General features: G+C 37.8%; 1 protein-coding gene across 1 annotated transcript in view; it reads right to left on the reverse strand.

Annotated features, from left to right (window-relative positions):
- Positions 1–1151: 1151 nt before the first annotated feature.
- The window catches only part of igsf11 (immunoglobulin superfamily member 11), a 142148-nt gene continuing 120154 nt past the window's right edge, over positions 1152–23145 (reverse strand). Inside the window, exons 5-9 of the mRNA XM_041810805.1 lie at positions 7866–8073; positions 7228–7383; positions 4433–4555; positions 3489–3636; positions 1152–2136 (exon numbers count right to left, since the gene is read on the reverse strand). Of these exons, the coding sequence (XP_041666739.1) occupies positions 1593–2136; positions 3489–3636; positions 4433–4555; positions 7228–7383; positions 7866–8073 (1179 nt within the window). The 3' untranslated portion in view covers positions 1152–1592. The remainder of the gene's footprint in view (positions 2137–3488; positions 3637–4432; positions 4556–7227; positions 7384–7865; positions 8074–23145) is intronic.

Genomic DNA, 23145 nt, shown 5'->3' on the forward strand with positions numbered 1-23145 from the left:
AGTATTCATGATTACACAATGTCTGGTTAAATCGTATGATTAAACCGATGGATTTCACAGTCCTTGTATGCCCTTAATCTCTAAGAGATTGTGGGGGGTTTTTTTCCTTCCTTTTTTGGCTCAATCAATCACAGCCTCTGAAATTACGTGCCATGCCTAGTAACAAGGTCATTAAAGCCTCCTCACAGAGATCAAATTTGCTGTCCTTCACTTGCTCAGAGTTTCTCTGAGCCTGTTCCTAAATCAATCTTACATCGTGTCCTAACTGCACGCACAGCGCACTTGTTGTCAACACATCATCGGTTAAATACTTAATTCTCTGTACTGGTAATTTCCATTTTCCCCTTGTAAAAAGTACTTTATTTTGAATGCAGAGGAACAGCAGTGTGGTATTCTGATTGACAAACATTCAAAGACTGTGATTCAAATGGTTTTTTCTCTGTGCTGACACAAGTTTGAGTAAAACATTTTAAGTATGGGTTATGGAAAGCTGACAAACCGTGTTCAGTAACAAAAGTGAAAGAAAACAAGGAAATATTTCTGTCACACAGTCCTGTTGCAATGTCATCTCCCTTTTCCTTGTTTGTTGCCCATCTTACCATGTGTGAGAAAGAGAAAAATGGAACAGGGTGATGGGGAAATGTGTCACTGCATCGCACTTGATGGCTGTCAGGATACCACATTAGGAATCAAGGGTAATCAGGCTGATTTTTTTGCTGATGCTCACTTGCTTTGAATGCAGCTAAGACACGCTGTTTAGCTACAAGTTAGGAGCTCTCTGCAAAGATTATAAAATTGTTTGTGAATACAGGCCCTGGTCTAAATCAAAGAGATGGTAGCTTTCAGTTACTAGTCTTCTATTAAAAACTGAATACTTGCAAATGTGCATTTTATTCTGTGAGTTGATAAGCATCTATAAATTAAAGCATGTCAGAATATCTGATGTATTGCAACCAATAAAACCCCTTACTTGCATTGTCAACCAACATTATTACTTCATGTTCTTCCCTTTGGTATTCTCCTGTCAGACTTTAAACATTTCTTTCTTAGAACTGTCAATAAAAAACAACAGATGATGCTAGAAATAAATGAGGCATGATTTGTTATTCCAAAGGGACACATGCATTTATGTGAAAAGCCTTGCTTGCAGATGCCTTACCATGCAGTATGGACACACTGAGATGGAAAAAAACCAAAACATGTTATGCTGCTTGTAATCCAAAAATTAAATAGAACAAATTAAAAAATAAAAATAAAAAGAACCCCAATGAGTTAACCAATAAAAAATGTTTAGGTTGTTAAACCACCCAAGGGGTTAAAAAATACTTCCAGCCACATATGCCAGGGAAACGTATCCGATTAGTGGATGATGAAATCCCTTGTAGAGCTTTGTCCATTCAGGGTCCAGTCCAACAAGGAAATGGCATTAATGAACTGTGCACTTTAAAACTCCAGTTTGTTTGAAGATAAAAAGGTTGAGATGTTGAAATATACAGTAAAGGGCAGCTCTAGGCATCATTCCTTTTTCTGTTTTTCATTAGCGTGTTTCAAATATTGTCTTCTTTTTTTCTTCAAAGATAACAGTTCAGACTTCAGACCAGTGAGCCCGCTCTGCTCTGGGCTGGCACCATGACAGGCACCGCCCCCATGCGCTCCAGCGTGGCTTGGCTCACAGCGTAGGAGTGTGTATGTTGCCCATGTGGGGAAGGTACCACAGGTTTAAGGCTCACAGAGCCATTGCTGCGCACCATTGTAGGAGGGGAGGGGGCAGAGTTTGTAGTAACGACCAATGTCTTTGGTGGCGGTAACGTGTGGCTGCCATTGGCAAACGATGATGTCGTTGTTGTTGTGGGCTGCATGTGGCGGGTCGGTGGTGCTGAACCTGGAGCCGTGACCACCGTACTGTGGCTGTGTCCTGTGCTCTGTCCCTGGCCTTGTCCATGAGAGGACGTAAAGGTGTGTCGAGTGTCTCCGTTGTAGCGTGTGTATGAGTTGGTGTCATAGTTGGGTTTAGGGCTGTGCCAGTAGCGGCTGTTGTAAGTGTTGGTGGACGTTAGAGTGTCATTTTCTGAGGATGAAGCATCCGCATGAAAAGCCTTCACTGACGACGACCTCTTAGGAGGAAGATCATCTTCTCTGTAAAAAAGGAAAAAAATGTGTAAGGACTGGGTGACGTGGACCAGAGATCATAGCTCAACATTTTTTAGCTGAATGGTAATACACCATATCCGTATATTTTTCTGTACAAAAATAAATGGTTGTCACAATTCCAGAGTTATAAAATTTGACATGATTCTCCATCAAATCAAACAAAACTGAAACCTGTTTGGTACCACTGCAACAAAAATAGAAATCCTACATACCCAAGCTGAACAATTATGTTTATCTTTTAAATATAATTTTTTGGGGATCAGTTGCCTTCATTTGATAGGATAGCTGAGGAGAGACATTAATTTCTCGGAGAGACAGAGGGGAAAGACATGCACCAAATAGTGAAAGGACTGGGTATGGATCCTGTGACAAATGTGATGAGGACTAAGCCCTCTGAGCTATGCTGATGTCCTTAGACACCCAATATTGAGCTATTTTTTGTTTGTTTGTTTGTTTTTTAATTTCAGTTTTCACTCCTACACATGGTCTGAATTGTAAAGAAAAAAAACAATGGCAACATTTCCTTGGTTGTGCATTTTATTCTCATACGGTATGTTTCAAAATGATTAAATCTGCCTTTTTTTTTACTGAACTGTGCTGTTCAAGGAGTACTAAAACTTTATGATCTTCAGTCCCATTTTTAACTAAAAGATAGAGAGCAATGCTTTAATCGCAACAGGTGAGATGCCACACACTTTTCTAAATATTGCCCATATGTTTATGTAATTTAGACAGTGTGCAGGTGATTGCATGCAATTTTTGATGCCCAAAAAACAATACATTATCCAAGACTACCTATTTGTAACTTCTATTTTTGTTATTGTGGTATAAAAAATAAAAAAAAATATATAAACTGTATATGCTCCTAAATGAAATGCAGACAAAAAATGATAATTCCCCTATTTAGTCAAACCATTTTAAAAAGATCATCTCATTGTCATCATATTGACCACCAGTGCTGCTGGTTCATGGTGTAAACACTCTTTAATATTTACTATATTGTATAACCCTATATTTTCATTTGAAATATATTGATATGTATCAATATCTTTGCCTAGCCCTAGAAGAAATTATAAAGATGCTGTGTCAGGAATAATAAAAGTAAGAAAGCAAATATTTTTGTTGTACTTAGTTCTTAAAAGATCCTATTAAATGAAAAGCCACAAGAAGAGTAACGAACAATGTAGGGACACAAATTACAGCATCAAATCACCCATAATAACAACCATTTCCTTAAATGAATAATTTTGGAGATACACTATTGTCCAGAAATTTGAGCCTTTAACCGATGAGGATATATTCATTCTCCTGGGCTCAGTGACAAATAAAACTCAAACCTGATCTCATTTGGGATCTCCTCTTCATCATATCTGTTCTTGTTTTTCCAGTAGAAGAGCGTGACGGCCACTAACAGGGAGCAGATGATGACAGCTAAGACCCCTGTAGCGATGGTTCCTGCGATCAGTCCCACACTCTGAGGCTGAGCTGCAGGGAAGACAGAAGGGTTAAAAGTTTTACAAACATTTTCTTCCGTATTGCAGAAGGAGCTTGATAGCCTGTTGGAACCAAATAACAAGGAAACAGCAATATATTTAGCTTCGCCACTAGTTTTCTAACTCACATGTGCTCTTTATAATGATGATATACAGTGTATTCAGTGACGCGCTTGTCACTGTTCCCAACAGGTTTATGAAAAAATGAGGGAGAAAAGCTGTTAAAGGGACCCCTCATTGACAGCTTTTCTTCCTCATTTGTCATAAGATTTAAAAAAGAAACAGTGCTATACTTTATAAAAACACATTTTGGGTCAGTAGTTTGGTTGAAAAAACTCAATTCAAGACTACATGTTACTTGTGAGAAGTGAGGTGCCATTTGTGAACATGCCTGCTCTAAGAGCCACTTCAATTATGTTAATGATGGGGGACTGCCCTCATCTGAGGGCCAGTTTTCTTTTTTCCAATTTAAGTGTAGTTAAATAGACAAAACAGCCAATTGGAGAGCCCTCTGGGAGCTGAAAGACAGGCTTTAATTACTATGCTGAGCCAGATGATCTGGATCTCTGGTCCATTTAAATGGAATTATAACTATACTTCAACTTCACAGTCCATGTAGATGTACTGAGGACTCCTGAGTGTCACTCCCAGATATTTCTTACCTTTTCCAAATTTCAGAGTTTCAGACAGTCGAGGGCATCACATTTCCGTCTATTACTGTACATCCGGACACATTAATGGCCATCCGTTGTCAGTGTCAAACAGTAAACACAGCAGCATAAACTTACGTGCTACAACCTGCAGGTTGAGCAGGCAGGTGCTCTTGCCTATTGCGTTGCTGGAGGTGCACTGGTAGAGTCCTGATGTGCTGGTGCTGATGTTCCTCAGCGTGACGGTACCTTGCATCTGGTCTGTTGAACACATACAGAATGTGCCCCTAGTTAGTAAAGTGTACAAAATGATAGCACACAGCATTTAATGAATATTAAGAACAAATACATATGGAGTAAAGACTTTCTTTAGAGTTCAAGTTTAACATGAATTTTGAGTTCACCCTCTTATACAGCCTTTTTATCATGCAATTACAACTACAACTACAACTATTCTATTGTCTATATAATTATTATATTGTCAAATTAAAAGTGCAAGTAACAGAAAATTGAGTTGGGAGCGTAGTGAAGGCATGGAAAGGCCACAGGATTTCCTTCATATACGAGTAAAACAAGGTGGGCCGTTTTTTTTTTTTTTTTTTTTTACTTTTGCCTCTGAAAATAGCTAAACACACATCAAAAAAATTTTTTAGTACAAATTCAACACAAAAAGCAGAAAAACACTGGGGGAACACCAGCAGAGCTTGAAGATAGAGCTTTACAACTAATGTAGTGTTGAAGTGCAAATACATCTACTGAGTCTTCCAGGAGGCTTGAATGAATATGCTCAAAATGGATGTTAATATTCTTGACAAGCCTTATCTATCATGTCTGTGATCATCAAATTCAGATTTTAACTAGCACAGTGGTTTCCAACTGCGCAAGCCTGAGGATCCAACACCAACTCCTTAATGAGAAATCGTGACCCAAGTTTCAGATTTATTTGATGAAAAATGCTGCAGTTTGGGCTTTAGATTTGACAAAATGTAACTGGACAAAAAGGCTACAAAACAAACATGTTTAAAAATATTATCATTACACCCTTGCTCTCATGTTTTTAAACATGTTTGTTTCCTCTTGTCCCCTTGTTCAGCTACATGTACTAGGGACAATATTATTGGCCTGATATTGGTATCGGCAGATATTAGCTAAAAAAGGCAAATATCATTATCGGCAGATATCAAAATTTTTGCTGACATTCACATATTTTAACCTTGAATATTAGCATGTATTGACTGTAAAATTTGGCCATACATACTAATAAATTAATGGTGGTTTAGGCTGGACCAAGGTGAGATCTTTTTTCTTTATTCATCCTCATTCTTTAAACTTTAAAGTGTGTTTTAAGAAACAAAGTTTGTTTCTTTTCATCCTCAAATCTTAAATTGTGTTCAAAGGACCGAATTTTTAGTTATGTAAAACATATTTAAATATCGGCATCGGCTAAAATGAATATGTGAATATCTGCATATTGGATATCGGCAAAAATCCAATATCGTGCAGCATGTACTGTCCATCATAGGTCCGGACTACAATATTTACATAAAATAAGTCTGAGTGGTTCAAATTATCATATATTCGGTTCACATATTATCATATAGCATTAATTCAGGCAGGTGACAAAGTTGAACACTGTCATACAATCAAGATCAACTGATCTCATACATGACCTCAACAACTGAGAGCCAGCTGATTTGTTCTAAGCATGCTATTGGCTTATTGCACTCATGCTGCCATATTTAAAGTGCTCTAGCCTGGCTATGCTTTGCTGCTTTGCTATTACTGCTTGATGCTTTCCAAATGGGCTTGTAGAGGGCCAGGGGGATCCCAGAACAGCCACACTGCCAAACATAAATTACAGTAATAAGAGCAGATTAATAACTGTTAATAAAGAGAAAAAAATATCACTGCAAATCAGTGTATTTCTTGACAAAGTGGTCCTGACTGAATTCCTCATTAAGGAAGTGGTGATGCGTCATGAGGTCATACCAGTTGACAGTGATTTAAATAATCTTTCTTCCCTGTTCTGATGCAGTTTGAACTTAGCAAACAATCTTGACCAGGTCTGCATGTTTAAATGCATCGATTGTTGCCATGTGATTGGCTGATTAGATATTTGCATTAATGAGCAGTTGACCAGGTATACCTAATGAAGTGGCCTGTGAGTGTATGTTCCCATATGACTCTGTAAACTGTTAGTAGCAGCAACCTTTGCTCTTATGAGAGAATAATGTATGAATTTTTAATGTTTTTACTCCTTCATCATGTTCTGACCTTCAGAGTCTCCTTTAACTAGAGAGCTGTACAAGATTGGAAGATTTTAAAGCAGAGTTGAGGATCATTTGACCAGTGTTTGCACGTGTTTTACTGCTGATGCAGCAGATTCTTGAATCAAAGAAGTCTTTGTTATTGTTGGTTGGTGTTTTCAAAATATTTGTGGAGCTTTCTGTGCTGCTGTCTAGGCCAGATCCTCCTAGTAAAAGGGATTCTTGTACCTCAGTAGGAATATTCCTTGCAAATCAAAGTTAAATAAAATTAAGATAGAGTAAATAATCTAATTTAGGTAGAAATATTGGCTCTTTCAGAACAAAAAAAGTTGTAATAGGTTGGTACCATACCGTAAAATGATGAGGGAGGGCACTAAAACACTATGAAATCTTATAAATTTGGGAAGATGACAGCAAAATATCCAGACATACACACAGGCACACAAAAATTCACATGGTTTGGGTCATCCCATCCATCCATCCATCATCAGCCCGCAGCAGGATCACGGGGGAGGGGCTGTTGGTCGGGCGGTAGTTGAGGTCTGGATCATGACAGGTGGCGGTGATGAAGGGATTGCTGTTTAGTCTAAGCCAGGCTATGTGTGTCAGATTTACCAGCAAAGGTGGGGCAAAAGGGAACTCCGATGGCCAGCTTGTTTGTAATACCTTGCATGGCGTTGTGCGGCAGTTTGGGCAGAGCATCCAGCTTTTCCCAGGAGTACGATGGTGTGGGAATACCCTCTTCTGAGCTGCAGATCAGCATGATGTCACTGCCTACATCCAGCGTGCCCTGGATTCGACATGATGGCAAAGAGGGGGGCACTGAGGGAGAGAGAGTGAGAGAGTGTTTAGAAAATGTTTTCAACTTGTTTTATGGTGTGAGGTCGGTTTATGATATCTCCCGTCACAAGATGGGGCTATTTGTCCAGTTTTATCAAATCCAGTTCAATCCATCTTATTTATACAGCACATTTTAAAAACATTAAGGTTAACCCAAGTGTTGCACATTGACTGAAACACAGAAATAGAATTATGTTTTGATGCCAGTGCTTGTTCAGAAAAGTCACAAGTCATATGCATTACTTGCTGCCCATTCAATTTGGGCTCTTATTAACTGTTGAATTGTACAGTTGTTGATCTTTTGGCTTTAAATTGCTTAAGACCCAATCTTTCCCATTTGATACCATTCATTCTGTTGGAATGTTTTCACCCAGAATGCTGGTGGGCCAGCTGATTCTTATGAGAAGAGAAGCTGTTCTTGTAGAATTCTAAGAGCCAATAAAAAATAGATATAATGTGGTTACCTAGCACAGTGAGCCCAATGACCCCGATGTTGCGCCCCCCTCTGTCTGGGAGGTTGTTGACCAGGCACTGATATGTCCCAGTGTCAGACAGCTGGGTGTTGTTGATGAAGATGGAGGCACTTGTACTTGGCATGGTGGCCACAAAGCCCACACGACCATTAAGATGGTTGGCGAGGCTGAACACCTGGCCGCCCTGGTAAATTATGACCTGGAGAGAGATTTAAGACAGAGGAAAAGCATTGATGACAAAGAAGTAAACATAAGAAACATTACTGAAGAAAAAACAATAAAAAGAAGTAGTGTTGTTATTAAAAATCTACTCTTGTCCAGTGTTGACTGTGGAAACCTAAGTTTCTTCTTGTATCTTGGACATCTCTGATTTGTTTAATGCAACTGCCACTAGAGGGAGCCCTACTTCTACTAAACAGATAGCACTCGGCCTTGCAGTTGGCATGAGCAGTCAGACTTTCAAGACCAAAGAAACAGACAAACAAACAAATACCTTTTAACATATAAATCGGTCTTTCTTGCTCAGTGGGCAGAATGCTGGGTTAGGAGTATCTCAAAGTACACTTAAAGCATGCTTTAATGGTTTCGTGCACTGGTACTCAGATAAAAGCATACACTATGTATGCATAATTGAAAACGTTTGAAACAGAAAAGATACGATGTACTCCACAAATGCTATACAGGAAGTGTTATGCACAAGCATTACATGATTGAACTTAACATGATAATAATGTTTAATTTATGGGTTTTAGTAGTCTTTTTATTCATTTGTTATTATGATCATCTATTTTTTTTAATCCCAAATTAAAAAAAAAATGCTTCAAATGCAATGGATAGGTATGTATAAATATTTTGAAAAATAAAAGACGCTGTTTTCTAATGTATGTAAAAATTGTTTTCAAAATGTGACATTAATTTTCCAATTTAGAGTCTTCACCTCCTTGCATATGTTACCTGTTAAATGTAGGGATTTCAACATTTGAATCCTCTTTTAGCTGTTCAAGTGCCAACTTTTATGACATTTTATAATCAAAATAAAGAGTCCTTTTTCATGTTTTGTATACACTGTTTGATTTTTAAAATGGTAAAAAAAATATATAGTGAACAGGGTTTAAAGTGATGAAAATACATCCAATCTTCGAATTAAAAAAAAACTTCTTTCACCAAATGTTCCTCTGCTTTCATACCACCATCCTTTTGGTGGCCCTGTATGAGCATTTTGCAAACATTTTTACCAGCGGCAATGCAAAGCCTCGCTTTTCATTTCTGACAAATAATGAAGGTCCGTCCATCAAATTTATGAACACTGCTGAATTAATCAATAAAACACATTCAGGAGCAAATTATATGGAAATCAATATTTCACACTTTTGTGTGGGATGCCCTCTGGCATTGTCAGACGTGCCCTAAAATGCATTAAATTCAACCAAAAATTACCATGAATATGCAGAACATTCTTTTTCCTAGTGCAAATGATCAAAATTGTCTCAAATGCTCTTTGCCTGGAATCAGGTCAACGCCGGGTGAGCATATGAACTGGCTTACATCAGGATTCACTGTACAAGGATCATGCCAGTCTTTTTTCTCCAGTTCAGCAGGTCGTGGAGTGAGAAACATTTCAAGTATTTTTTTTTATAGTCCATACATTCCAGATGAAGACTTGATGCTGAAGCACGTCAAAGTGTGGGTCAAAGTTTGTTTTTAAAAAGGGCCAAACAACCTTTCAGTGAAAATGAATGCTGTTTCGTTGTTTAAAGAAAGAGCTTTGGAGGTTTATCTAGTTAGTTCTAATACTCTGACTGGAGTGACTTAAGATATTCTAACATTGTAAAGGGTGCCTTGACCATTAAAAGGGTTGAGAAATGATGATCTATAGGTTGTAATGCTATAAAACACATGTACTGTATGTATGTAAGTGATTATCTCTGTTTGTACCACTTTCTGAGCAATGTACTGTATTGCCTTTACTGCAGACATTCAATGTCTGCCTGATACTAAAAGTTATGAGAAGCCTATTCAACATATTTTGACAAGAACTTGTGAAATGTTTCTTTAAAGAACTGTTTCATAAAATAACATCATAAATATGATAAAATAGCAACACTTACCAATGAGTCAGTCAGTGACTGACCATGGTGCTGCAATTTCAAATTGTCTAAATTAGTGCTGTTAGCATTAATTTATAGTGAGGCCATTTAGGTCCATAATTGGTTGATTAAATTTTCAAATTCCACTTAATTGCATGCTTTATTATTTCTTTTACTACACTTTAGTTAACGCCATCGCAACATCTCTCTGTGATGAAGAATAAGTTCACTACTGTGCCATCCTCAGTGTTTCCCACACACTGACAAAACTTGGGTGGGCCCGCAGATATATGTAAAACTATAGAAGAGTATTTGTTTGTTTTTTTCTTTTTCCAAGACTTCAAATATAATCACCATCTGCATGCATGACAGAATCCACTAGCACATCTTACCAATGAACATGCTGGTTAATGTCTCATGTTGAAAGTTAAGCTTTTAAACATGAGACATTCAACACATTTCTGCAGCTTCATGCTTCACCTTGTACTCCTGTAATCAGGTAACCTGGCACTCCAGATGGATGTGTTTCACACATCCATCTGAAGAACCTCTCATAGACAGCGTTTGGGAAAGGCAGAGGCTTTGAATAATTGCAGCGTTCTGTCTGTCACATCTTTACGGGCCAATCAGAGCAACAAAACACATGACATAGACGCAACCAAGGAGTTAACTCCATACAGAACTGCATAATGCGAACCATGTCAGTACATGACTTTTGTCGTTTTTGAAAATAAAACAACTCACTGCTGTTCTTCTTTTAACAAAGACATGTCATCAATTTCTGATTAAACTGATACTCTAGCAGCATCCATGCTAATGTCTTCTGCCGTATCTGCACCGGCCTCTTGGCGCTGCTTCCTTACGTCACTGCCCCTCGTCGCTGATTGGTCCTGCCACTTTCTAACTGGGCCCAACGTTTTAGACAGGAACTTTGCAAGTAGATTCGCCAGTGAGAAACATGGAAAAGGGCGTATCCATCTGCTTTGCAAGGTTAGCACTCAGGTGTGGCGGCTGCAATATGCTGACTCAGCAACAATAGCCCTTCACACATGCAGCTCAACTGCTATTGTTACAGAATATCAAAAATAATTTCAAAATATTAGAAATGCTATTTGAGTGTATTTATACAGTGTGTTGTTGATGAATACGGTCAAAGGACAAAAAACTAAAAGAATTAAAAAGAATGGGGATGTTCATCTCCTCCATCAAAGTATAGAGTCACCCTGTGGTAAACACTAATTAAATACAAAATAATAATAATAAATTAAAAACAGCTCTGTGAATAAGTTAAAAGTCATCTTCATCTAGTGTCATCAAAAACCTAACTTTTTGCAGTTCAATTTTTTTCTTATCAATCCATAACAAGCTCCTTTTTCATGGTTAAGTTCATGTCATATTCTCTGATCAATCCAAAGTTTCTTTTTGTCTTTCAAAATAAAGCTAATATCCAAGCAGGAAGTCAATTACCCTTCATTAAAGACAATGGAAAAGTTCAACACACACAAAAAAAACAGCTTTAAACACAAAGTTCTTGAAATGTGTGACAAAAAGAGAGATTGAGGAAGTTAACTATGAATTCTGAGCTAAATGAACTTTAAATCATTTAACAGCCCTAGTTTATATCTGTTTGAATGTGGCATGAAGTCAAATGACCTATTTACTTGGCCCAAAACCCCCAATTGAGGCTTTTGTTATGATAATAAATGTACCCCATTGATGGCCCTCGCCCCACATTATTGTTGCGTTACTGAATTCATGCTGGTGGGCATTAGTCATATTATGTTTGGGCTTTTGATGCCTTTACTAGACAGCTAGGACAGGAAAGCAATGCATAGTGGGGCTGTAACGCGCATCATAAATAAACTCGACTGACTGACTGAATATATACACTGAGAAGACACTTTCAATATAACTTAAACTCATCCAGGTGCCCAGATTGTCTCAGGTCACAATCAAAAATGATCATCACTTCCACCGAGCCACAAACTCGGGTTGAACAGCTGATCCGTGAGACAATGCCGAGTGGAAATCAGCTCTCACCCACTAGTACCCACACTAACGATGGAGATGACACATGCAAACACTTGGTACATGCATCCATGTCAGGCACTAAAATGAAAAATAGCTCTCACTCCTCAGCTGGGCCTGCACAAAAGATGAAGAGGACACATAGCAGACAATTCTGGCACTCACGCATCAAAAACCAGCTCACACACCAAAATGTACATGCAGTCACACAAAGCATTGAGGGGAATCAGCGGGTGTATTCACTTTGGTGAAAAGAGCCCTCATTCCAGGCAGGGAGAAAAACGGTATCATGTGTGTGCATCTCCGTGTGTGCGTGCTTTGTGTTGTGTCTGTGTGTATTAAAAAAAAAGATGGTTCTGATGAAGGTACAGGAGTGTGTATGGGGCTGTGTCCTCCATCACTGCTTAACATTTGTAAATTGCACGGCTGCAATTTCCTGAGTGCGTTGCCCTTGCTTTTTCCTCTTATGTGCAGATGAATAGGCAGCTCCTCAGCTGTGATGAGAGCATGCAACTGCATCTTCAGTGTGTTTGAGTGTCTCAGTGTCTTGGTGTGTATTGATACACTCAGTGGAAGTGTGTCATTTCACGTGGTGTGTGTTAGTGCGTGTGATTGTTCGGCCTCAGACGACTTCCCAGGCATAGCTATATGGTGTCACTTACATTTTATACATTCACTGTTTCCCTGTCAAGTATTTTCTCCCATTTCTGTCCTTGTCTCTTCCAGCAGACAGCACCAGTCTGCCCTGGCTTTTACAGTCCAGATGAATTGACATGTAACTAAGCAAGACTTAACGATATAATCTGTATGCTTGATGAAACTGATCCAATGACTTGACCCTTTGTTGGCTCCTTGATCTGTCTGCTGATCCACCAATCAGAGAGCTCCCTCTCATGGTGTGCATTGCTGGGCTGCTTACAGTTAGACAAACTTTCTCCCAGGCCAAGTCTTTTCAGCGCATCACAGTGAGATTGTGACCTTAATGCTGTTATGTCAACGTGATTAAAAGGTAGGCTTGTGGTGTCTACAAATTAACTCAAGATATCCACCTCAGAATAAGAGTTTTTTATTCTGTTTTCTTACTGATGATTATTCATGAAAAATGCCTTCTGTGGATTGGTGTAATGGTAACTTCAGATGTCTTTAAAATATACTTTTTTTCAGAGAGTGATAATTAATTTTTTTTAAAGTGATTGGGTACCTTTAATTCAGTCAGGAGCACACCTGTCATACATTACTCCATTTTACTGCAAAATAGATATGCAGTTTTACTTGGCAGAGAAGGCTCTGCTCAAAAGATGCTCCCTGGGTTCAGTGTAAATTTTGTCGACTAAAACTATTCTTCTACAGCCTTTTTTTTCCATGAAAAAACTAGACTAAAACTAACAAAAATAGATCTGTGATGACTAAAACTGACAAATACTAAGTTTAGCTTTGTCAAGATGACTAAAACTAGACAAAAATGTAATGTAGTTTTCGTCGGACATTCAAAATCTGTATATTTCTCCACTGTGGGTAAATCTGTCAAAATGCAATGCATCTGCTGCTCTTCTGCCTCTTAGCGGTAAAAAAAAATGGTTTTGCAGGGTGCAGAGACAACACTACTATGATTAGGTACCAGATTCAGGCAAGAAAAGAAATGCTTGGACTAAAAGTAAAAACTAAAATGTGAGGACTTTTTATGGACTAAAACTAGACTAAAACTAAAAAGGATAGAAATGAGTAAAATGGGACTAAAACTAAATGCATTTCATTTAAAGACTACAACTAAAACTAAAATTAAAGATAGCTGCTAAAATTAACACTGCCTGGGTTAGTAAAGTTGATGATTGGTGTTAATTATATGCGTTTTGAGCTCAGAACTGTCACCAATTTGGACATGTTTGTAGTTTATCCTGCAAATCAGGTAGCTGTAAATGACCTGTACACTCTAGTGGTGACCTCCAGTAACACATGATGCAGCTGGATGCATACATGAACAGAAGGTGAGACAGCAAGTATAACTCCAGCCTAAGGCTGATCAGAATCTAGAATACCTCTCCTTTATCTTTTCAATAAAACAAGCACTTGTGGTCCAACAGGGGAACATTTCCTAATGTGGCAGGGACTGTAGTAAAGCCTTGTTGACATAGCTTGCTTGACATCAGATATTGATATTTAAAGCAATTTTTAAACAGTTGTTACAGTTTTCAAGTTAACCTGATACAACCTGCTGTATCTTTGTCTTTATTTCTTTGCTGAGGTCAAATTTACAAAAGAATCTAATCAATTATATATAAAACTCAGGGTAATCTTAATTGTTCCAGTCAAAAAAATGTTTTTGGACAGGGCTTGACAAAGGGTTGGCCTAACGTTCTCTACTTCATGCATTTTTATGAGCAAGCTCAGGATTAGAACGTGCTCTGAACTTTGATGATTCTACTTTAGTCATATTTTTATGAAGTCTAGCTAGTTTTTGTTTTCTGACACTCCCACAGAAAACAGCAAACATCAATACTGTATCTAAAAGATGTCATCACAGAGATACAAGCAATTTTTTTCAAACTCTTAAATTTTACCAATTATGTAGTCTTTGTGTCTCTGTCCATTGTGTTTGTCCATACATTTCTTTTTATGTTTCTGTGTATATACATATAAATAACCCCATCCTCTTCTGTGACCTGGTTGGCTTTGTTGTTGTTTGGAAAAAAGAGGTCAAAGCTGGCACTCAGGGGAGGCAGCTCTAAGAACTCTGGCTGGACTGATGACGTTCACAGTCACAGCGGCTTCACAAAGAGTTCCATGGCTTTGACAACTTCAAAATTTTGCCGCCTGTATGCAATGCCTTGATGAAACTTAATAGTGCTGGATATTGAGAGGAGAATGCCTCTGAAATATGCTGAAAGCAGTGGCATACAGTCCTGGAACACTTTGGTCTGATCATATCAGTTAAGATAAGGTTAGTGAAAGACTTTTTTAAAGTTGGGGAAAGAAATGAGCTGAGAAAGCTTGAGACAGTGGAGAAAATTTCTTAAAGGAAAGGAAAAAACAAGTGAAAAACAAAAATGTTACAGCCTGCAGTGGCGTTTTCAGGACGTCCCCAGGCAAAGAGCAACACAAGCACATTCTCCATTCTGCTTAAAACAATCAGAGCTATAAAGGAAAAGTTTTTGAAGCATGCATTTGCAGTAACAAAGCCACATAGCTACACAAGTACTAAACATATCCAAATGTGAGCAAGTAGTACTGCTAATCGGCTTTTATATAACAATTTAACTCAAAGTCACTACATTACAATAGTTTAACGTGTCCCGAGATAAGGTGTCCCTTACAGGACAAACAATATACAGTGCATTTAAAAGGTTTTTACCTTTTTTATTGATTTTATAAATCAATCACAGTCAATATAATTTGGCATTTCTGACAAAAACAAATAACAAAAAAAAAACCTTCAATGACAAATTGAAAACAGATTTCTGCAAAGAAATGTAAATTTAATAAACACAGAGAAAATAAGTGACTGCTGGGATCAGGGTGTGAACAGGCCTTTTCAAGTCTAGCCACAAATTCTCAACTTACTGAGGTTTGAGCTTTGACTCGGCCACTCCAGAACATTCACTTTGTAGTCTTTAAATCATTTCTGTGTCATTGTTGCTGTATGCTTCTGGTCATTATCTTGCTGGAAAATAAATCTTCTTCCAAGCCATAGTTCTTTTGGAGACTGAATACGATTGTCATCCAGGATTTTGCAGCATTCATTTTACCCTCTATCTTTACAAACCTTCAAGCTACTGAGAAACATCCCCACAGCACGATGCTGCCACTGCTGTGTTTCATGGTGGGGAGGGTGTGTTTGTGGTGATGTGCAGTGTTTGTGTCAGCCAAACTTAGCGTCCTGTCTGATGGTCAAAAAGCCCCATTTTGGTCTCATCAGAGTGACAACTTAAGACCAAAGACCGTGGAGTCTCCCACATGCCTTTTAGTGAAATGCAGTCTAAATTTAATATGGGTGTTCTTCAACAGTGGCTTTCTCTTTGCCACTATCCCACAAAGCTTTGACTGGTGAAGAACCAAGGCAATGGTTGTTGTCTGCAGAGTCTCTCTCATCTCAGCTGCTGAAGCTTGTAACTCCTCCAGAGTAGTCATAGCCTTGGTGGCCTCTCTCACTAGTCTCCTTCTTGCATGGTCATTCAGTTTGTGAGGATGGTCTGATCTAGGCAGATTCACACATTCCATTTCTTGATGATGGATTTAACTGAACTCTGGGGATATTCAGTGATTTGGAATTTTTTTGTGTCCATCCCCTGACTTAAACTTTTCAGTAAACTTTTCTCTGAGTTGCTTAAGTGTTCTTTGGTCTTCATGGTGTAATGGTAGCCAGCAATACTGATTAACCAGTGACTGGGCCTTCCTGATACATATGTCTTTATACTACAATAACTCGAGACACATTCACTGAACTCAGGTGATCCCTATTTCACTACGAGCACCAGTTGGCTGCACTTCTGGTGAGTTAAGTCAGTCACTTAAAAAGGGATGAATATTTGTGTAGTCACTTATTTAATATTACAAATTTTTGTTTAATTGACATTATTTCTTAAGAAATGTGTTTTCACTTTGATATTCAAGCTTTTTTGCCTTTTTGTTAAAAAAATATACCGACCATGATTGTTTAATCAAATCAATAAAAGAGTAAAACATCCAAGGAGATGAATATTTTTTAAAGGCACTGTACACACATCAGTCCTTCTGCTACAATTCCTGGCTTTTTAGAATATATTTTATACCATTACCCCGAAAAAAAATAACTAATCGCTGTAAGGATTGGACATTTTTGCATAGATGTACCCTGCTATAATATGTTTGATGTAAAGACATGCAACAGCTCTTTAAGAGGCCCAGAGTTTTTCCCAGGGATGTTTTTGGACCATCGAACTCTATTATGTTGCTATCTTAAGTCATCAGTTCTGTTGACATTTCATATTTCATTTTTATTCGACCTGTTTCTTGTTTTTTTAGTTCTTGTTCTAGGTGTTACATGCCTTTTTTCACTTCCTTCTTTCTATGCTTCTTTATAATTACTCCAAAGGATTTTTTCCAACTTTCATTTCCTGTTTTATTTTGTAGTTTATCCATATTGTGTACTTGTTCCTTGTGTGTCCCCTGTGTTGTGGGATTTGAAAAAAATAAAAAAAATCCTCTTCCTTTATTTTTGGCCGTTGTAACAAAGTAATCTTTTGTTCTTTGTCTTCTGTTGAAATGTCCTTGCTGTGATATTTTATGCATCCTGGGCACATTATTAAATTCTAAATGCTCATTTGAATTATTCAAACCTTTTTCATATATATACTTGTAATTCATGCACACCATTGCCTCTGTTTAGAGGCCACTTGTTGCAGGAAGCCCCAGGCTATTGCTTACCTCTCTGTAGTGGTAAAACCGCCTGTGATAGTCTGTTGACAAAAACTTTAAATAATTTACTTTTAGGTATGATGCATGATGCATGCCACCTCACCAGGTAATTAGCATGCCCACCCACATTTTTTTCAGGAGTGAATCGAATCCTGCTCTGAACAAGTTCTGTATTTAAAAGAGCATTTTATCTTATCACAGTGTGAAAGAACCCAACAACATAACATCACGTGTAACTGTGTAAAATACATTAAATTGAAGAACATGTAGCATTACATGATGTTTGTTGCAGAAATCTGACATTGACACATTGTGGTGCAGTACTTTGGTCCCTTTATTAAACAGCTGCTTTAAATTTGCAGTGATGCCAGATGTCACTGTTTTTTCTCTGAAGATGAAACCCCAAAGCTTTATATCTTTATTCGGCACAAATTGAAAGAAGTACTCCGACACAAAGGCATTCAGTGTTATCAGTTTTCATCTTAAAATAAAGTATTTAGATTTAGAGGTTTATGTTGTTAAAGATGATCCGGTTTGGATTTTATGTGTGTTTCTTAGATATAAAACACAACACATGAGACTGAACTTTGCACAAGTCCTGGAAGGGCATGATCTAAAATTTTAGAGAGTCACCAAATGTCCTCCCTGTGCAGACATGCTGTGTGATCTATTCCGTTATCCAGAACATCTTTCTTGTGAACTCTCCTCTACTTGATTGACTGATTAAAGAATGGGTGCGGGCTTCAGTGACATCTTTGGTGGTATCCCCAGTCTAGGGCAGCAATCGCTGAAATATTATCATTCATTTCAATTTGAAGATTTAAAACATCCTGTAACATTATTATTTAACCATGACATTTCAACCTCGGATACAAAACTTCTCATATTACAGACTCAAATGCCTTCTCAGCATCAAGGCTGAAGCTCGGTACAGACTTGTCCCCAGCGTGACAGCTGCAGCATGTGACGGCTCTGTCTCCTGCTCTGTCTCCGGCTCACGTTGTCATTTCATTCATACAGTCTGTAGGTTGGCAACATGTCCCTCCTGTCAGCCTGTCTTTCTACACGAGTTTTATCTCTCCTAAAAAAATCCATAAACGATATACTAAGTGGCTTCAGCTTTTACAAAAGCCTTAACCTGTTTCAGTTTTATGACTCAGCCACGTCAAAGCTAACTCCAGTCAGATTTTAATAACTGACATGTATACTAATTGAGCTGTACGAGGTATAAGAAGAAGTTTTAACCTAAAAAAATGCACCAACATTGCATTGCTATTAATGTTACCAGTAGGAGAAAATAGAGTGTATATAGACAGAATAACTGGGCAGTTTAAATGTTTTTTAAGTTAAAGTATTTACCAATATTCAAAAAATAATAGTCTAAATAAATATTTAGATAACTGAATAGTGCATGATTACAGCTATTGTAGTGGGCCTATCAGGTAGATATCAGTTTGATGTATAGACGGACTGTGTAGGCTATTTCAGTAGCGCTGACTTTACTACTTGGCTCTAAGTGTCAATTGACCCAATTTGGTGCGTGAACTCTGTGACCTGCTAACCTTTGGCCTACATTTGTTCTTAATTCTTCAGACTTACCAGCCAGGAGAGACTGGGCAACAGGTTAAAATAAAGAAAACATTTTTCAGAGGCCTACCCTTCACCTATGTCAGTAAATCAAATAAAATCATCTTAATTTGATTGATTTATAATAAAATGATAAAAAAAAAAATAACAGCAGATTTAACACAGTGTGCCATCTTAATACCGCCATTCATCCAAAGTGCCTCGATGAAAACATGTCAAAAATTACCTTCACTTGTATTATTCAATTAAACTCAAAGATCAAATTAATCCAAGATGTCATTAAAAATCACTGATTTTGACTTCTTATGTTTTTATCCTTTAATACAATTCCCATTTCTGGTGTAAAAAATACAGAGTGGGATGATTTAGGAAGTCAGCATATCACAGCTTTTTTTTTAAACACTTGGAAAATGTGCTTAAACCAGAAATTTCTCCTAAAGTTGAGGCATGTGTAAAGAGATTAAGAAAATTATCTGATTGGAAAATTAGTAGTTGGTTGTAAAGTTAGCCTCTGCTTTATGTGGCTGAGATTCTCTGTTAAAGGAAGAGCATGGCAGGTTGGATGAAGTGTTTTCAACGGTCAGAGGATGTGGATGCATTATAAAGGTGAAACTCTCCAAGCAGTTTTCTCTGTAAAGTAGTCTGTCCGTCGTCTGAGTCAGTGTTTCTAAAAACATAAATTGTACTCTAAGAAAAGCAAGTTGGTAACAACTTTTAGTCTGTTGTATTCATTCCCACATTTTATTTGCTTACTAGTTTTTTTTAATGCCCCTATTTCTTTAATATTCATCGCAAGGCTGGTTTGTTTGAGAGTGTTAAAAACATTTGGATGATAAAGAATATCATGTTCTGTAATAAGCAGGTTGAATAAGAATTTCTTGGATCATATTGATCAGAGTGTTTATAAATATTAAATCTGAGCACTAAATAAGTTCAGCACGCAAAATAAAAAACACGCTAATTATTGAAGATCAATAAGCATGATTAGTTAAGTATGATTCATAGCATAATTCATTGCATGTTTAAAATCTAAGTGTTGCATGCCAGAGAATATTTTAGAATCCAGCTGCAAACATGAAGCAAATCTTACCCATGCCTTGATTTTGGAATGAAATTAATTCATAGAGATGTACTTTATGATGTTGAAACTATGACTTAGAGCAGGGGTTCCCAAACTTTTCAGCCAGTGACCCCCAATATGAGCGTCAGTGACCCCCACCTTCCCTGGAGGTGGTTAAAGTGTCTGATGCTGCACAAAACATCATGGACAAATGTACTTTACGGATGTTGTTGTAAACATTCCTTACATTCAAGCACAAATCTTTCAAATAACTTTGCTTTTCGATTTAAAAGTCAACTCATTTTAGGAATATTTTTTACCTTATGGATAAAAATATGCTAATATAAATCATTTTAAATTTCTCTTTGTTTTTGGAAAGCATCCCATGACCCCTCGTCAGTGTCTCACGACCTCCCTGGGGGTCCCATACCCCACCTTGGGTCCACTGACTTAGAAGAAGGAGGCAGCTTTAAAGAGCCTTTTTTGTCAAACATTATTTTATAACACTATCATACATTAAGAAATACGCAGGAGCGCATGTACAAAACGAGTTAGCGTGATTGCATTTAAACTTTCTGGATTTCACACTAAGTTTTTCTCTCTGTGCAAGTAACCCAGGTAAGGTGTACTTTGTTATGCTTTTAATTTTTAGTTTTCACTGTCTTAAACTAAGAACACGTTTTTCCCTGTTCAGATAAAAGCCTACTTTTATTTTGAAAGAAAAAAGTTACTTGATTAATTTAGCCACAAAAAAGAGAACTTAGTTGGGATAAAAAAGTAAATACCACAGCCAAAGGGAGCAATTAAAGTAAAATGTTTGTGTCATAAGATGCAAATTGTATTTGACTTGTTCACTGAGCTTTTATAAATTGAAATGAGAAATTCAGAGGAGCTGTGGTGTCCTTTTTTATCATCACAGTGAGAGCAGGAAGACACTGCAGAAAGTTGCCCCAGGCGTGCCTGAAGGGACAAAATAGTATGTAATTAATGGGATTTTAAATATTCTTTGTGTTGACCTTAATCTCATCTGCAATGAAATGTTAATGCTTACAGCTCTGATAAAACCTGAAACAGAAATACAAGTGTTGATAATTAAGCGATATGAACATTTAAACATGGAATAAAATAATAAGATTTTTGTTTTCTTTTGTATAGTACGTTTTTATTCCTTTAACCCGGAGTTAAAGTTAAACAATAATCATAACATGCCTGAACCATGTTGGCTTCATTTGTCTAACTGAAACAAACTAAAGTATGGACTCAATCATCGTAGGCTTCAGTTTGGCAACACAGATGTTAGTCACAAAATAATCCATATTGTCACCAAACATAACAGGATTCATGTCCATACAACAAATATGGAAAGTTTGCAGAGCTACGTTAGCTCGTCAAGCTAATGTCCTTAGCAGTCCCACATGAGTTGCACAATCTTTCTTCATTCAAACACGTATTCAAACTTGAGCAGAGAGGGATCTGAGTGGTCTGAGAGCTCTTGTTGAAGTGGTAATGTAGTATGCCCGGGTAAGCAAGTTTCAGTGTTCTGTTCAGTAATACTTAATGGCTTTCAGTATCAGCAGTAATCATTTATGACATTCTCTTCTGCTAAATGACCTTGTACTTGTTCTGTCGCCCTACACGGCACATTGTTTCTTCTAACTTTTAAGACAAATCATCAAAGTTGAGCACACAACTACACCGCAGAAATGGAGTTTATCTGCTATTTTTTCTGCTTTTGTGAATAAACATAAATCTGATGTGCCACTATGTCACGAATGTACACAAGAAAACATAATTCACCACTTGTGAGGGCATTCTGAGCATGTACAACAGCGTTCTCCACACAATGACACTGCACTTTGGCAGAAGAGCTTGCCGCCTCACCCCAGCTTTTACTGTATGTTCAATTTTTTGTGTTTCTGTTCTTTTGACAGTATTCATCAGCAGTATGTTGCCTTTTCTCTCAATATTGTATAATTATAGCAGGTGCGTGTGTGAAGGCTTATTGTTGCTTTAGTGCAGCTTTAGAGTATGTCAACCATTATCCTCGAGTGCAGGAGTACAGGATGACATTGGGCGCAGCTGTGGAAAAAAAGTTGAAATGACAGCATATGAAGCATCATTTTTAACATGGGACACTGCACATCAGTCGTATCAGCTATAACATAATTTGCTCTGTTTCAGTTGTGATTGCTTCCTGTACACCAACAAACAAGAAATGTGGAGGCAGGACTGGGAACTGGCATAAAAATGACACTGTAAAGTAGCGATTGTGTGGAATGGTGCAAAGCGATGCAGGCACCCACATATGAAGAGCTCACAATGATAAAAACATGCCTTGGATATGATGCAGACGTATAAACCAGGCTTAAGCCAGCGCCCCACCAAACATTTGGTGTCATGGTTGAAGAAGGCCTTTATGTAGAAGCAAGCGCCTGCAGTGACAAAAAAAGCATGCTGTTCTTTTAATAAATAATCAAATGTGTGTGCATCATTGCGCATGTGCTGGCTCTGAATATTCTCTACAACACACAACCACACAAACAGTGGTAAGAACAGCTGTGATATAGAGCCCATTGTAGGCGTGAAGTAATTAGTGCAGAAGATGATTGTATTATTTGGACGGCCGACCAGCACGGGGGTTCAAAGTAAAAGGAGGCAGGTGAGCTTGTATGGCCTGCAGCTGCATGTTAAACAATTCAAATGGAATCACACAAGTACTACAAGGAGAGGGGAGTGTGAGGGAGGTAAATAAGGTTAAAAAAATAATGAGAGCAGGAAAGGATGCTGCTGAGACTCAATGCGAAACAAAATTAATGCCAACAACTAAAGCAGAGAGCATGCATCCTTGTTGTCTGAATAAAATGAGGTTCAGGGCGCAGCTCTGCACACAAGGAGTGTTTGTGTGTTTAGATGTAATCTATTCTAATCTATTCTATCCTGTGTTGATTGACCTTTGCTTGACTGTTGACTTTACATCCTTTTTTACAACCTCTGAAACAGTCTTTGATATCAATCTGAGCAAAACAAAGTACTCATGAACTTTGGGTGCATGGAATACGGAAAACCAGTGACTGGAAACCTCAGGTTGGTCACACACAACACCAGGACAGTTTCAAAT

The sequence above is a fragment of the Cheilinus undulatus genome, linkage group 2 (assembly GCF_018320785.1).
Source record: "Cheilinus undulatus linkage group 2, ASM1832078v1, whole genome shotgun sequence".
NCBI lineage: Eukaryota > Metazoa > Chordata > Actinopteri > Labriformes > Labridae > Cheilinus > Cheilinus undulatus.